Raw genomic sequence first — 17,807 nt, forward strand, 5'->3', positions numbered from 1 at the left:
GGCAACCCACTTCTGCCAAGAGTTTTATACAAATGGTGGAAGAGTTCACTGAAAATGAAGAAGCGATGCTCCTTCATACCCAGGTTTACCAGCTGTCATGGGAAAATGCAACCTAGAATTGATGAATTATTCGTATGTGACAGCAAGTTAGTCACTAGATTTTGACAAGAAATATAATAATGAGTGGCATCTAAAGCTGGCCTGCTTGAAAGAAAGCCTTCTGCACCTTAACTTGAGAAACACTTCTCTTTAAGACCAATTCAATAATGATTGATCCCAAGAACACACTGCAAGCAGAGCTGTGGGAGGGTAAAGGTCAAGAACAAACAACAAGAACAAACAACCTGTCAGTATTTTATACTATTTTTATGTTCAACTTAGCACAGGGTACAGTATTTGAACATCTTACTGCAGCCACTAAGAATGATGTGGAAAAAGTACACAATACGGAACTAGTTCTTCCTATGCATGGACTTGAAGTTCTCCCCAAATTTGAGTGAAATGGATTAAAAATTTTATTAAAACTTCATTCATCATTAAGGTGCACACTCTTCAGGAAAAAATGTAGACTGAATTCCTGAAGTTGGAGAATGACAGTTCTTCTTCTTTCAATAAACCAGTCGTATCGGGTGGCCCAAAAAGAAAAACAAAATTTTCTCTTTTTAACTTTAGTAAGTGCGCCGTAACAGGCGACTAACATGCTCCAGGTATGTTAGTCGCCTCTTATGGCGCACATGGCTTAGAGGAAAAATTCTGTTCCACTTCCCCAGGGAGATAAGAGAAAATAAACAAGAACAACAAGAAAAATAGAAGAAAACACAAAGGGTTGTGTATATATATGCTTGTACATGCCAGTGTAGTGTGACCTAAGTGTAAGTAGATGTAACAAGACACCTGAAATCTTGAATGTTTATGAGACAGAAAAAAAAACACCAGCAATCCTACCATCATGTAAAACAATTGCAGGCTTCCATTTTACACTCACTTGGCAGGACAGTAGTACCTCCCTGGGTGGTGTGAATGAGTTATCATGCAGAATACTACAATTAAAACCTCCACTGACAAAGTTCTGGTCTAAATGAGCATGTGTTATCCAGTCATTATTTTAATCAAGCACTATCATCCTGATAGACTGAAAGACAAACTAATTAAACAGAGATGATTTTAAGAACATAAGAACTCAGATGTTGCAAGTATATGGAATAGGTAGTAAGTTACTAAATGCCGTAAAGAGTTTTTATGAGGAAAGTGAGGCTCAGGTTAGGGTGAGTAGGAGAGAGGGAGATTACTTCATGGTAAAAGTAGGTCTTAGACAGGGATGTGTAATATCACCATGATTGTTTAATATATTTATAAATGGGGAGAGGGGTGGAATTAAATTATGGGGAATCAAGTACAAAATGGGAATTGACACAGTTACTTTTCACTGATGATACTGTGTTTATGGGAGATTCTAAAGAAAAGTTGCAAAGGTTAGTGGACGAGTTTGGGTGTGTAAAGGTAGAAAGTTGAAAGTGAACATAGATAAGAGTAAGGTGATGAGGGTATCAAACGATTTAGATAAAGAAAAATTTCATATCACATTGGAGAGAGGGAGTATGAAAAAAGTGAATGTTTTCAGATATTTGGGAGTTGACTTGTCAGTGGATGGGCTTATGAAGGATGAGGTTAACCACAGAATTGATGAAGGAAAAAGAGTGAGTGGTGCATTGAGGTATATGTGGAGACAAAAAATGTTATCCATGGAGGCAAAGAAGGGAATGTATGAAAGGATAGTGGTACCAACACTCTTATATGGGTGTGAAGTTTGGGTTGTAAATGCTGCAGCGGTTGGAGGCAGTGGAGATGTCCCGTCTAAGGGCAATGTGTGGTGTAAATATTATGCAGAGAATTCAGAGTGTGGAAATTAGGAGAAAGTGTGGAGTTAATAAAAGTATTAGTCAGAGGGCTGAAGAGGGGTTGTTGAGGGGGTTTGGTCATTTAGAGAGAATGGATCAAAGTAGTATGACATGGAGAGCGTACAAATCTGTAGGGGAAGGAACGCAGGGTAGGGGTTGTCCTCAGAAAGTCGGAGGAAGAGGGTAAAGGAGGTTTTGTGGGCGAGGGGCTTGGACTTCCAGCAAGCGTGCATGAGCGTGTTAGATAGGAGTGAATGGAGACGAATGGTTTTTGGGACCTGGTGAGCTGTTGGAGTGTGAGCAGGGTAATATTTAGTGAAGAGATTCAGGGAAATCGGTTATTTTTATATAGCCGGACTTGAGCACTGGAAATGGGAAGTACAATGCCTGCACTTTAAAAGAGGAGTTTGGGATAGTGGCAGTTTGGGGGAATATGCTATATATCTTTATATATGCTTCTAAACTGTTGTATCTGGGCACCTCTGCAAAGACAGTGATTATATATGAGTGTTGAATGATGATGAAAGTATTTTTTGGGGGGGATTTTCTTTCTTTTTGGGTCACCTTGCCTTGGTGGGAGATGGCCGACTTGTTGAAGAAAAAAAAACATCAGAATGAAGGAACACTGCAGTAGGCCTACTGGTCCATGCAAGGCAGGTCCAAGTCTCCTACCAGATTAAGCCAATGCCCTACTCTAGTCAGGTTAGGTCACAGTCACTTAAGGAAGGAGCACAGCATCTTACCAAGTAGCACAAGCTAGTCAAGTCCAACTCACACCCACTCATCTAACTTATTTTTAAAACTACACAACATTTTAGCCTCTGTAAATGTACTCAGGAGTTTGTTCCACTCATCCAAAACTCTATTACCAAACCAATGCTTTCCTATATCCCCCCTGAATCTGAATTTTTCCAGCTTAAAACCATTGCTGCAAGTCCTGTGTAAGCTAGATATTTTTAGTACACTATTTACATCCCCTTTATTTATTCCTGTTTTCCATTTATACACCTCAATCATATCCCCCCTAATTCTATACCTTTATAGAGAATGCAGATTCAGGGCCTCAGTCTATCCTCAAAGGGAAGATTTCTAATACATGGGATCAACTTTGTCATCCTCCTTCATATGTTTTCCAGAGCATTTATATCCATAGTTTCAGGATTGGAAGTAGCTTGAAATTGGGCTCAAAGTAGAAGAAATATTAGATGTTGTAAATCATGACCAATCATTCTTGGTTACATATTATTATCCAAGAAAGAGAGTACATCTTCTATTTTTGAGTGATTATGAATTCAAAATGGAAGACAACTGCAATATAGATAGGCCTGGAGATGTGATTAATGAACAGAGGAAATGTTGTTTATTATGGATGCTACTTTTAAATAGCTAATAAGAATTTGGTCAAATGGAACAATGGAACTTACTTAAAATATGACTCAAAGTGGGTAAAATTGCCAATTTCATTACTTAAAAAAAAAAAATTCTCTACCATTTCAGATTTTTTTTAAGTGGACACTGAGAGCAATATTAATTTTTGGGGTCTGGACAGCGAAAGAGTTAAATGTTCCATAACACATGTAAATACCGGTATAGTACTATTTACAGTAATTGAATGAGGACTTGATTATAGATCATTAAGAGCTAAGTACATTTTCAACAAACCAGCTGTATCCTACCAAGGCAGGGTAGCCCAAAAAGAAAAACAGAAATTTTTCTTCACAACTTTAGTAATGTATACAGGAGAAGGGGTTACTAATCCCCTGCTCCCCTAAGTACACTTATTTATTTATATACAATATAGTGCATTGCATATATTCAAGTCTTTATTAACAAAATACTGGTATGAAGAGGAAGCTCCTCATACCATTAAGTCTGAAGTAATGGAATTCAACTTCATTACATCTGAAAAAAAAATTGACAAATATACATAATAGATACTGTATATATTTCTATTACTTACTTGAATATTCATAAAAGTGAGTACACTACCAGCTAGACACCTCTTGTTTCTCAAAATCTTGTAGAGCACAGAGCTGACAAAACGTATAGTCTGTAAAAGATTATAAAAACATTCACTATAAAATACGCATTTATGACTGTCCAGGAAGAGACATCAGAATGGGAACTGTAACAAATGGACCAGTATTAGGGTCATTTCTGATTTATGTGAATGACATTCCAGATGGGACTGAGTCAGATGTATCCCTGTTTGCTGATGATGTAAAATTGATGAGAAGAATAAAAACAGATGAGGACAGGGTAAATGCTGCAAATGGATCTGAACAAATTACAGAATGATCAGATAAACACTTACTTGAATTCAACCTTAGTACATGCAAGGTCATGAAGGTTGGGGAAGGGGACAAAAGACAAGACATGGCATATAGTCATGGGGGACAGAGGTTGTAGAACTCACTCAAAGAGAAAGGTCTAGGGGTGAGCATAGTGCCTAGCATTTTACCAGAAGCTCTCAACATCCAAAGAGCCTCTGCAGTCAATGCTTGCCTGGAAAATCTAAGAGTGCCCTTCAGGAATCTCAACAGTCTTGTTGGACATTTTATACAACATATGTCAGGCCCATCTTGAAGTATGCAGCACCAGTATTGAACTCACATCTGACGAAGCATGTTAAGAAAATGGAGAAAATGCAGAACTAGGCAACAAGGCTTGTTCCTGAGTTAAGGGGCATGAGCTATTGGGAGAGGCTAATGGAACAAAATCTAGCAACATTGGAGGATAGAAGAACCAGAGGAGATATAAAAACATACAAAATACTCAGGGAAATTGCTAGAAATTTATTGGGGGGGGGGGGGGGGGGTAGCAACTTATTGGATAGTGTGTAAGATTCTTGACATAGTTGTAGAGAACTGAGGGTAGATTAATGCTCTGATAACAGCAGAGAATCACTCAAATGCTTCATAATAATATACCGCAATAATTCATTTAGCAAGAGAGGAGAAAATGGAGCAGGAGGGACAAGGGAAGCTTGGCATAAGACTACACACTAACTTAGCTGCATCCTCAGTGTTACTGACTGACTTCACCATCTCTCATGCTCTGGAATCCTACCCCTCCAATAATCCTGGCTAAGTTGTCGTACATGCATTTACCTTTTGCAAAATATACATATTTTGGGGGATTACACGTGAATTAGACTATTATATACTACTTCATTCATTTTATTACCATTGCTTTAAAGAATTTTTGGATAGAAAAACTAGTTTTGGAAAATGGTTGAGTTAGCCCTAACTATCCACAGCAACTCACATAATTAGAATCATGAGAAACTCATATGCATAAAATTATGAAGGTCAATGAGCATTCCAAATTAAAAAAATTATTTTACAAATTTGAGTGAGAGAATTATGAATAAGATACATTATTTAAACATGGGAAATTAAAAAAAAATGCTATCAGTAGAGTATAGAGGTAAAATACAAATGCCCTGTAATTGGTTAAGGGAAAAGAATACAGCTTCTCCTCACTTAGCGACATATTCATTTACCGATTACTCAGACTTACGATGGGCTCTCTGACCAGTATGAATTCTGGTTATTACAATATACAGTACACTACTGTATAAACATTTAAAAATATTCTAAAAATGTTATAAATGGTGCAAAGGTGACATTAAAACAATATTAAAGATGGCTGACACAAACCCACTACCATTACAGTATGATCCCTGCTTAGTGACAAATTCGTTTACTGATGTGGTCTTAGGAACGGAACTCTGTCATTAAGTGAGGACAGGTTGAACTTATCTTAACCATTTCAGGGTCCGTGCCATAGATCTACGGCTTTATGTTCAGGGTCCAAACCGTAGATCTACACCATCAGCTCAGCTCACTCTGATAAGCTGTGAGTGGTAAATTTGGGCCTAGATATGAGAGAATACATCTATGTGGTATGTGTGCACCACATAAAACAAATCCTGCAGCACACAGTGTATAATGAGAGAAAAAACTGAGACTGTGATTTTCGATTAAAACAGCGACTTTGCAGTGTTTTGTATGTTTTTTACAGTTGTATTTGCAATTTCTTGGTCTCATTTGATAGAATGGAAGATATATTACAGAAGTAGAGATAATTTTGATTGGTTTTAGTACTGGAAATGGCTTGAAAGTGAGCTCAAAGTAGCGAAAATGTTAAATTTTTGTCGATGTTCAAGAGTAAACAAATGACCTCACACGTCTAATACACGCCAGCTGGTGGGTCTAATATACATTCACAAATATGATGATGATATTTATACAATTATTACAATATTGCATAACAGTAAATCTTCTATTTTTTGGTTTGAATAAAAATTCATTATGTGAATAAAAAATAAAAATGGAATTCATTTGTAAAGCCTGAAAACATAACTAATGAACAGAGGAAATGTTAGTTTAGTGCCAGGAATGCCTGCATTGTTTATTCTGGACCCTATTTTGAAATTGGAATATTTTGAACTTTGTGTTAAATTGGCCAAATTACCAATTTCCGATCACTTTATTTTGTAGTTGAAACAGTTGACTGGGCGATTTCTTGTGCTCAGTCGATAGAATAGAAGTAATACTAGTGAAATAGCTAAGAATTTGGTCGACTGGAATAATGTAATTGGCCTAAAATGGGAGTCAAAGTCGGCAAAATTGCCGATTTGTAAATATCGCTGACACGTCAAAATTCGCAAGAGCATAATTTCGTCAATTTTCCATCAAATTTTGTACTTTTTGTTTTATTACCTTCAGAAAAAGATTCTCTACCATTTCATAAGAAAAAATAGAATTTTTTTTTTTTTAAATTCTTGGACAGTGGTTCACCCTTTGAAATTTGGCCTATGGACCCTGAAAGGGTTAAAAATACCTATCCAATCACTAAAATGAAAAAGCATCACCACAAAGATAGCCATAAAGGAGGAGCTGTGAATAAAACAATTGATACCACAAGAGACATTTACCCCACAAAAATATTTATATAGTGGAACCTCTACTTACGAGCTTAATCCGTTCTATGACCTTGCTCGCATCTGGATTTGCTCATTTGCAGAGTAAATTTTCCTCATTAATTGAAATGGAATTAATGCATTCCAGTGGAATTCTTGGCACAACAAAATACATCAATATTTCCCTAATATCAACTTTACGGCTTATTTATCTATCACAAATTCATCTAATATGACATAATAAGCAATATTAATAACATAGAAACATGATATATACACTAGAATGAATAAAATGCATGTCATTACACATGTGCTAGTGGTGGTGACAGTGGCTACTGTTGTTGTTGGGGTTTATAGGGTCACCATAGTGGCCATTCCTACTCCTGACTACATGTGTAGAGAACCTAGGATAACCCAAAAAGTCTTATAAAGTGACTTATAATTGCTACACTATTATTGCTACACTCTTAATGCTATATTTTGTCACTGACTCCTCCTGCTTTAGTATTTGTACACATCGTAGAAGTGGTATGCTGGTACTGCCTGGACAAGTCCTTAACCCTCCACTTAATTTGTTTATCTATGATTTCCTGCATTAATTCCATGGAAATCATCCTCTTTTTCTTCTCAGCATTGTCCTTTGCACTTGCTTTCTTAGGACCCATGGTTTGAAACAAGAAATAACTGCACGAAACGTAAGGAAAACATGAGAATTCCCTCCACCGCGAGTAGAGTGGGCTGAGCGTTGTTTTGATACATACTGCCATCTCATGGTGGTGTTTGGAAACTCACTTATAGTATAGGGTACAACAAGGTTGCTACCAAGGTACAACAAGGTTGTTTTCAAGGTACAAGGTCTGCCACTGCTGCTTCATGTTGTCTGCCACTGCTGTTTCATGTTGTCTGCCAATGCTGCTTCATGTTGTCTGCCACTGCTACCTCATGATGTCTGCTCCCATTTTTGCTAGCGTGTTGAAGAGCTTTCCAATATGTGAAGGTTGAGGGGCAGTGCCAATCGGACAGGTATTGGACAGTGATGTCATTTGTTTACCCTTGAACATTGCCAAAGAATTGAGCATCTCTGTTACTTTGAGCTCAATTTCAAGATACTTTTCACCACGAAACCAATCAAAATCAAATCTATTTCTGTAGTATATCTACTATTGTATCAAATGAGACCAAAAAAAATGAGAATATAACCATAAAAACCATATGAAAATATACTGCTAAGGGGAGGCTAATTGTAGACTGTAAGCCTACATGCCTAGTTACCATAGCTTTCCCCAGAGGGCAAGCCTTGTGGGCATGCCACTTGAAATGGCATCACCCTGCCTCTCTCTCACTCAGCGCTAATCCTTCACACAGTCACAAGGTCTACTTCTCTCCCTCGCATGGGCATGGCCCTCCCGGGTCATGGGCACTTAACACATTGCCTGTGTATCCAAGACGAGGAATGAAGTTGTCTTCACTTCATCACCCTACACAAGAAGCATCCATCTCTCAACGAGTTATCCTGATGTTGTGTCTGCAAATCTCAGCATCCAGACACAGGTATAAGCAGGATCTTGCCAAAATTTGCTGAATTTTTCTCAAGAAATGTTCATGGCATCACTTGGAGCTTCACAGCACCCCACACTGTTTTTCAAGTCACGTGTTCAGCATTACCGGTATGTTCTGTTGTTGGTGTTCAGCTCAGCACAGCTATTTCAGCAAGTCAGAGGTGAGGTTTGTGGTGATTGCTGTGCTCAGTGTGGTAGAATCTGCACTATCTTCCATGTGTGTATGGGTTGTTGAAGGTAGGCGCATGGTCCTGGCTCTACCATAACACCATGCTCGCCCCACTGTATGCCACCACACTACCCTACACCACCATACTCTCATTCAGTGTGAATTCTTTGCCAGGGCTGTGTATCTGAGTGCCCGAGGTCACTTGAAGCCACGTGGATCACAAAGCCGGGTGTGGACGAAGCCATGTGGGTCACAAAGCCACATGTGGACGAAGCCACGTGGATCACGAAGTCACGTGGAGCAATCCCTGTGGGTTACCAAACCAGACGCCTCAAGCCACATGATGTAGCCTGCTGCTGCATCACTATGATGTCACCATACTGCCCGCATTACTCCTATGACATCACCCATTATGCTACCCAACTTCACGGTGTCACTCCAGGACGTCACCTCGTGACATCTGCTTCCTGACTTCATGTCACCCACGATGCTGCCCGACTTCACGACATCACCTCGAGATGTCTGCTGACATCACCTCGCGATGTCACGCTTGACATCACATGTCACATCGAGTGTTCTAATTTCAAAGTGAGCATTTTGTATCAGTAATGTCGAGAAGATTGAGAGACGATATATGTCATGTGTTAATTAATTCCTCTCAGTCTGTTCTCACATGTTCATGTATGGCTTAGTGTCAACTTTTGCACAGAAAAGCGTCATTTGCTAGTAAGCATCATGTTGTATCGCATGTGCAGTAGGTGTGTGCCATTTTCTATGTGTCCTGTGTGGTCTTGAGCCCAGCTGAGTGTGGCCCACAGGTCTGTGCCCTGACCACTGTGTAGCACCTTGTGTTATTTGTCACCCAGTGTGACCCAATTAACAGCTGACATTAGTCAGTTCAGGCATCAGTTATGAGTGTCTGAGCCCCTTGTACAGAAAGCTCTTATTGTTTGCAGCTTGTGATGCCCTGCAAACTCATACCTGCTACGATTCCCATTGAAATTTCTTTCACCTTCAGAGCAGTTATATGTAGAGAACCAGTCTGGGGATGCTTAGACTAACCTCTGCTATAACTCCAACTGCTGAGAGAATAACACTCATCAAGCCGCAGTTAGACCCTGTCAGCAGGTGCTGTGTCAGCCTCGTGTCACAGCTTCAGTGATCAGCCTGCACAAAGATGATGTCACTTTGACTGCTAGCCCACTCACTCCAGTATGGTGTATGACGTTACAACATCCAGATATTTTGCCAAGTTGTCCCTGCCATGACTCATTCCACACTAGCCGACAGTGACAGTCCCAGCAACAGCACCAATCGAGAAATATCCTCCTGAGTCGCTTGCCAGAAGAAGTCCTGCCCAGTTGCCGAGTACTGATGACGCCTCGCTTGAGGGCACCAGCAGGCTGTGCCCCAGGTTGAGTGAATCCTGCAACGACTACTATGATGACTGCTGCACTGTTCCAGAGGAGACCGTACACTGTTACATCACAGCTCAGCCGCAGCAATGTCTCCTGTGTTGCAGTATCTGTCCAGATACAGGAAGGCGTGCAGCGATGCCTCCAAGGATCACTGCCTTAGACCACAATGTTTAACACACTACCTTTTTTCTTCCCTCCCTGTAGGAAGTTTTTTTTCCATGACCATATGTATGTATGTATGTATGTATGTATGTATGTATGTATATATATATATATATATATCTTCTTTCTTTCAACACACCGGCCGTATCCCACCGAGGCGGGGTGGCCCAAAAGGAAAAACGAAAGTTTCTCCTTTTACATTTAGTAATATATACAGGAGAAGAGGTTACTAGCCCCTTGCTCCCGGCATTTTAGTTGCCTCTTACAACACGCATGGCTTACGGAGGAAGAATTCTGTTCCACTTCCCCATGGAGATAAGAGGAAATAAACAAGAATAAGAACTAGAAAGAAAATAGAAGAAAACCCAGAGGGGTGTGTATATATGTGCTTGTACATGTATGTGTAGTGTGACCTAAGTGTAAGTAGAAGTAGCAAGACGTACCTGAAATCTTGCATGTTCATGAGACAGAAAAAAGGACACCAGCAATCCTACCATCATGTAAAACAATTACAGGCTTTCGTTTTACACTCACTTGGCAGGACGGTAGTACCTCCCTGGGCGGTTGCTGTCTACCAACCTACTACCTAGGATATATATATATATATATATATATATATATATATATATATTATATATATATATATATTATATTATATATATTATATATATATATATATTATATATATATATATGTATATTATATATATTATATATATATATATATATATATATATATATATATGTTTTTATTTTGTGTTCTGTGCCCTGTTCCTGTGAGAGAATAAGAGAGAGAGAGTTTTTTTTACCACCAGTCATGGTCAAGGATGACCATGTGGTAGGTGGCCAGGAAAAATGTAGACTGCAAGTCTACATGCCTAGTTCCCAGAGCTTCCCGCAGAGGGCAAGCCTGGTGGGCTTGCCACTTGAAACAGCATCACCCTGCCTCTCTCTCACTCGGCACCAATACTTCACACAGTCACAAGGTCTACTCCCCCTCTCCCTTGCATGGGCATGGCCCTCCCGGGCCATGGGCACTTAAAACATTGCCTGTGTACCCATGATTATCGCAAATAAAATAAGAAGAGCTCTCAGAACCCCTTATCATTCATCCACAGCCTGGGAAGCAACAGACACAATCAACTTTAGAAAACATAATAGCTAAGAAATGAACTCCGTTATTCATGGTCCAATTTCTTTCATTTTTGGTGTACGTTAAGAAGCATTTTTCCATCATACATTGCCCAAGTTTCAATAAGATAGTCCAACAAACAACTGAGATCCAATTCCCTAGATTAAGAGCAAGAGCCCCTCACCAGCTTCAAGGAACCTCCCTTGAGGCCCGCTTGCCTCTGGAAATTTCGCTCGTGTCTGGAAGCAAAAGATCAACCGAGCAACTACTCATATCTGGAAAAACTTGCACATGGATGCACTTGTAAGTACAGGTTCCACTGTATTGATTTTTTCTAAAAAAGTATCTGAAATTACATCGTCTACATGTACTAATTCCAAAAAGGCTAGTAACCCTTTGTCCTGTATAATTTACTAAATGTAAAAAGACGCCCTGCCTTGGTAGGAGACGGCCAGTGTGATAAAAAAAAATTCCGAAATAGAAAAATGAAAATTGTATGAAATGTTTTCTTAATATTTTTATCCCAAGGAGATCTCCAACATGGGTGACCAAAACATTCCATGTCATCAAAGCCCCTTGCAATAAAAATAAAATACAAAATAGCTGACAGTTTGTTCAAATTCTTTTACGTTACAATTTGTACACAATTTTCTCAAATATTTAAGTATTACTTGTGCAAGGACAACCTCAAATTCTTGATTACTGTATTTTCTGGCATATAAGGCACACAAGCATACATGGCACACCCCAATTTTGGCAGGCGAGATGTTGGTAAGCCATAACTACTAACACCAGGCACCATCACCACTAGAGGGAAAGGATATAAGCCACATCATAACATTCAAGATCAAATTTTTAGTTACAACATTATAATACAAACATACTATAACCTAAGGAGTTTTTATTAAATTTATAAAACATGAGGAAACAGACATTTTTTTTTATTTATCTTAATTAAAAAGGTAGATAATGAAGCCCCTTTTAATTCATCTGCTCCACTGCCACCAAACACTAACACAAACATGAATATCTGCTAGATAAACGCACACATAAGAAGCATACTGCAGTCCTTTATTGGGAACATTTTGCACATACAGTGGTCTTTATCAAGTCACAAAGGAATCTGTTTGTTTATAAATCTGTTGTTTGTAGATAGTAATGGTCATATGTTTACAGTTACAAATCATTCGAAAGTAATCTAGTTAAGTTTTAGGTTATTATGAATGAAGTTCCTAGGACAGAGTCCCATCAACATTAGATATTTACTGCAACATATCTATACCCATAACACAGGAAACACACTTCTCTTTTGTGGAAATTGTTTGTTATCAACATATCAGCCATAATATCACAATAATAATAATAATAATAATAATAATAATAATAATAATAATAATAATAATAATAATAATAATAAAATAAGAATAAGAATAATAAAATAATAATAAAAATAACGACTTGACAGCAGTGGGTCGCTGGTCACAGCCTCACCCACCACTAATGCTCACCAAGATCATTCCACTATCTTTCATCATTTAACTTAACCCAATATAACCTAGAATAATACATTTTGACAGAGGAAGAGATAAAAGACAGTGGGTAGTAGCAAGTGGGGTCAGTGTTATTGACAGTGAGGCAGCAACCACTAATCAGCGACCCAACAACCCCTGTAGCCAAGTTGCTGTTCAAGGCGCTGTCTGGAATTCAGTTTAACAGTACCGAAGCACTGAAACCACCGCTTACCAATAAACCAAAGCCTACCCTTATTCCTGACCTTGAGCACATAAGGTGCAAGGTGATTTTCAGAGATTCTAGGGGCAAAAAAGGATGCCTTGTATGCTGGAAAATGCAATATTCTTAATTCTGAACCCAAGATAAATAATCATACATCACCTTCATTGTCAGACAAGCATTCCACTGCTTGACCAGATAATCAGCACGAATATCCTTCCACGTGATGAAGTTGTGAAAAGTTTCACCAGTTCGTCTGTCCCACGTGATGAAAGTCGCTCTTTGTGTGCTCAGGCCAAAACAACGAATGTTCTCAGGATTTAGTCCAGCATCTAAACACAAGAAAAGTTCCTTATCCTACACAGCACATACAAATTTTTGCCTTAATAGTGTACATGTAGTAAATACAGTACATACAGTATGTACACTAATGTGTGACAATTTTTATCATTAATGCAGCAGAAACTACATCTTTTGAAAACTGGCCTAGTTATTAATAATAATGGAGGGAGAGAGTATGGAGGAGGTGAATGTATTCAGATATTTGGGAGTGGACGTGTCAGCGGATGGGTCTATGAAAGATGAGGTGAATCATAGAATTGATGAGGGAAAAAGAGTGAGTGGTGCACTTAGGAGTCTGTGGAGACAAAGAACTTTGTCCTTGGAGGCAAAGAGGGGAATGTATGAGAGTATAGTTTTACCAACGCTCTTATATGGGTGTGAAGCATGGGTGATGAATGTTGCAGCGAGGAGAAGACTGGAGGCAGTGGAGATGTCATGTCTGAGGGCAATGTGTGGTGTGAATATAATGCAAAGAATTCATAGTTCGGAAGTTAGGAGGAGGTGCGGGATTACCAAAACTGTTGTCCAGAGGGCTGAGGAAGGGTTGTTGAGGTGGTTCGGACATGTAGAGAGAATGGAGCGAAACAGAATGACTTCAAGAGTGTATCAGTCTGTAGTGGAAGGAAGGCGGGGTAGGGGTCGGCCTAGGAAAGGTTGGAGAGAGGGGGTAAAGGAGGTTTTGTGTGTGAGGGGCTTGGACTTCCCGCAGGCATGCGTGAGCGTGTTTGATAGGAGTGAATGGAGACAAATTGTTTTTAATACTTGACGTGCTGTTGGAGTGTGAGCAAAGTAACATTTATGAAGGGGTTCAGGGAAACCGGCAGGCAGGACTTGAGTCCTGGAGATGGGAAGCACAGTGCCTGCACTCTGAAGGAGGGGTGTTAATGTTGCAGTTTAAGAACTGTAGTGTAAAGCACCCTTCTGGCAAGACAGTGATGGAGTGAATGATGGTGAAAGTTTTTCTTTTTCGGGCCACCCTGCCTTGGTGGGAATTGGCCAGTGTGATAATAAAAAAAAATAATAATAAATAATAATAATAATAATAATAATAATATCTTTATTTACTACAAGAACATGTACATGGTATACAGTCCTAGCTGACAACAGTGACATACTACTACATAGAAAGCCCCTTGTTATGCTCCGCATGTCGGGCAAATTAGGTCAGTGTCCCAGGATGCGACCCACACCAGTCGACTAACACCCAGGTACCCATTTTACTGATGGGGAACATAGACAACAGGTGGAAAGAAACACGCCCAATGTTTCTACTCTGGCTGGGAATCGAACCCAGACCCTCACCGTGTGAAGCGAGAGCGTTAACCACCAGGCCACCAGTGATAAAATGGTTTAAAACTGACAAGTTGAAGATTGAGACACTTACGCAATATGTGGTAATCTTTACTGAAGAAACATTTTGCCACACAGTGGCTTCATCAGTCCTGAGAAGTTAAAGGCTTAATTTCTCAGGTGCTCTGTTTCAAAACTAACTATTCCTTTATCCTGGAGATAACTTACTGGATATAGCATCATTTATGACCTTGAGAAATTTCTCCCATAATTCTTCTGGGTCCATCTCTACACGTTCTGGGGTTGGGTACAGGAGAGTCACCTGAAAATTATTTGTATTAACCTTCAATAAGATTCAAATTAAAGAGCAACTGGCACCACATCACATACAGTACCCTCAAGTAAACATACAGTTTTGTAAATTAAACTATGGAGTTACTGCATAAGGAAAACTAACTGATAGTTCATAAAAGTACAGGACATCAATTAGCTAATAAAAAGTAGAATGGCACAAGCCAATAAGAGGAAATAAAGACACAGGGACAAGATTTCTTGCTGCAAGTGTTTATTTCCTCTAGCTTGTAAAAGATGATAAACCTGCTTGAAAATGTACACCAGCATTCCAGAAGTCCAAACTGAACTTCTATACCTGGTTTCTATATACAGTAAGAAAGCATATGTTAAAACTGAGAAGCCTACACCAATAATCTAATACATAGGGATGCATGAGATAAGAAAGACTATCACTAACATTAACCTTCAACTATACAGTGGATCAGCCTTACGATCAGCTCCCAACTCGACCAATTATGTAAGTGTATTTTTGTAAGTGCTTTTGTACGTGTATTTTTGGGGGTCTGAAATGGAGTAATCTAATTCACAATGTTCCTTATGGGAACAAATTCGGTCTACAACGGCACACAAACAGACCTCTGGAATGAAATAATATTGTGATAGTATTAGTTAACAACAAAAATACATAAACATAAACTAGTAAATAATTATTATACATAAAACATATCAAAACAAAAACCTTAATAGGCTTTTTAATACAGTATTCAGGCACATATGATTTACATAAGGGCTACATTTAGATGACATGAAATAACAATTTTATTACCTTCTCTTCTGCCTTGCCAAGTACACGAACATTTGTATCATAGATGAAACAGCGAAGTGTTGTAGTTCCAAGATCAAGACTGGCAATATAGCATGCCTCATGTCCCGGGGACGGATCTGGGGTCTGGTTACTCAGCTCTGATGCACCCATGATGAGCTTGTCATCCCTTAACAATCACTATACAACTGAAACATCAAAAAAAGAGATGAGTATATACAGCATATTTTATTCAAGGAAAATGATAATCCAAAGAAGAGTATATACAACAAAGTAGACAATACAAAACAATAGCAAAACCTTGTTTAATAGACTAATAAGTGAGGAAGGGGTGTCCAGTAAAACCAATTATCGTTAAATTCAAATGCCAAGTTTTTTCCATGACTAACATTCAGGATTAAGGTATGGGCATTAAGGGCTGCAGCCCAGGGGCCTCCACTGGAGGGCCTCCAGAGATTAAATGAAAAGTGTTCACAGTTACTCCTGTAAGTTTATAATTATAGTACGTATATTATTACATATACAGTAGGATCCCACTTTACGGCGTTTCGCCTTACGGTGTTCCAATAATACGGACATTTCAAATTATGACCAAAACTTGCTATACGGCTCCCCCACCTGACTTTCTAATATGATCACCGTACCCCACCCGGTGTGTTCACATTCTCCATGAACACGACTCTCCATCATGTCTGGAAACTTTCCAAAATTTCAAATGTTTTAAAGTTATTTCATATTTTATATATACAGTGGAACCCCAGTTTTAGTATGCCCCAGTTTTCATAGGATTCAGTTTTCAATGACTTTTTTCGTCCAAATTTTGTCCCAGTTTTCGTACATCCGCTTGGTTTTCGTAGAGTTGAAAATGGTCCGTACCAAACGCATCCTTATGACTCGGCCGCTCAAGCGCACACACAAAGCATCCCATGTGTTCGTGACTAAGTCTGCCTTTGTTACTCATTGAGTGAGCATCACCCTGCACCTTCATCCATTGTTTTTTGTGCTTGTTTATTGAGTGTTACTGCTAAATAATTGAGTGTTACTGCTAAATAAGCCACCATGGGGCTAAAGAAAGTCCCGAGTGCCAGCCCTTTGATAAAGAAGGCAAGACAACCCTATGTCTATTGTGAAATCTATAGTGTTTCTCTGGAAGTCCATGGGGTTGGATGTGAGTGGCCAGGATGTGGAAGAGTTGGTGGATGACCACAGGGAAGAGCTAACCACTGAAGAGCTGCAAGACCTTCAACTGGAACAACAAACTGCAGCTGAGGAATTTGCTTTCTTCAGTGATTAAGGGCATGTGTGCAAAGTGGAGTGAGTTGCAAAGTTTTGTGGAGAAATATCACCCTAACAAAGCTGTTGCAAGCCATGTCTGTAACATGTTCAATGACAATGCCTTATCCCATTTTAGGAAAATCTTAAAGAGACACCAGAAACAGACCTCTCTGGATAGATTTTTTTTGCACAACAGGAGTACAGTGACTCTCAAGCTGGTCTTAGTGCCAGTAAAAGACAAAGAAGGTAAGGAACTCCGGATAGGGCCTTGATACCTGAAGTCCTTATAGAAGGGGATTCCCCTTCCAAACAATAACCTCTCCTCCTCCCTCTCCCCTCCTCATTGTCTTCCATATGCCAACAAGAGTCTTCAGTAAAGGTAAAAGTAATGCTAAATGTTCATTTATCCATTTCATTAGTCATTTATATTTATTTCTCATTGTTTTCTGTATGTAAAACTATATTCTCTATGAAAAATTTTTTTGTTAATATTTTTGGGTGTTTGTAACAGATTAATTGGATTTACATTATTTCTTATGGGAAATATTGCTTCAGTTTTCGTACGATTCGGTTTTTGTCAGACTTTTTAGAATGGATTAATCATGAAAACTGAGGTTCCACTGTACTCTGATATTATACTTGTGTACCTGTACCTAAATAAACTTACACACAGTGCTGGAATGCAGGTACGAGTTAAAATTACTAAGTGTGTCTTATTACTCTTGAAAATGCCATATTAATAATGATAATAATAATAATAACAATAATAATCACTCTGAAATGCACTA

At 38.9% G+C, this 17,807-nt stretch overlaps 1 protein-coding gene across 3 annotated transcripts in view; it reads right to left on the reverse strand.

Moving 5' to 3' along the window:
- The window catches only part of LOC128690266 (glycerol kinase 5), a 77,504-nt gene that overhangs the window by 46,741 nt on the left and 12,956 nt on the right, over nucleotides 1–17,807 (reverse strand). For all 3 annotated transcript variants that reach the window (XM_070090576.1, XM_070090574.1, XM_070090575.1), the window contains exons 2-5: nucleotides 15,748–15,932; nucleotides 14,856–14,949; nucleotides 13,158–13,327; nucleotides 3,859–3,948 (exon numbers count right to left, since the gene is read on the reverse strand). In XM_070090576.1, coding sequence (XP_069946677.1) covers nucleotides 3,859–3,948; nucleotides 13,158–13,327; nucleotides 14,856–14,949; nucleotides 15,748–15,897 — 504 coding nt within the window. In that variant the 5' untranslated portion in view covers nucleotides 15,898–15,932. The remainder of the gene's footprint in view (nucleotides 1–3,858; nucleotides 3,949–13,157; nucleotides 13,328–14,855; nucleotides 14,950–15,747; nucleotides 15,933–17,807) is intronic.

Source organism: Cherax quadricarinatus, chromosome 32, assembly GCF_038502225.1.
Source record: "Cherax quadricarinatus isolate ZL_2023a chromosome 32, ASM3850222v1, whole genome shotgun sequence".
NCBI lineage: Eukaryota > Metazoa > Arthropoda > Malacostraca > Decapoda > Parastacidae > Cherax > Cherax quadricarinatus.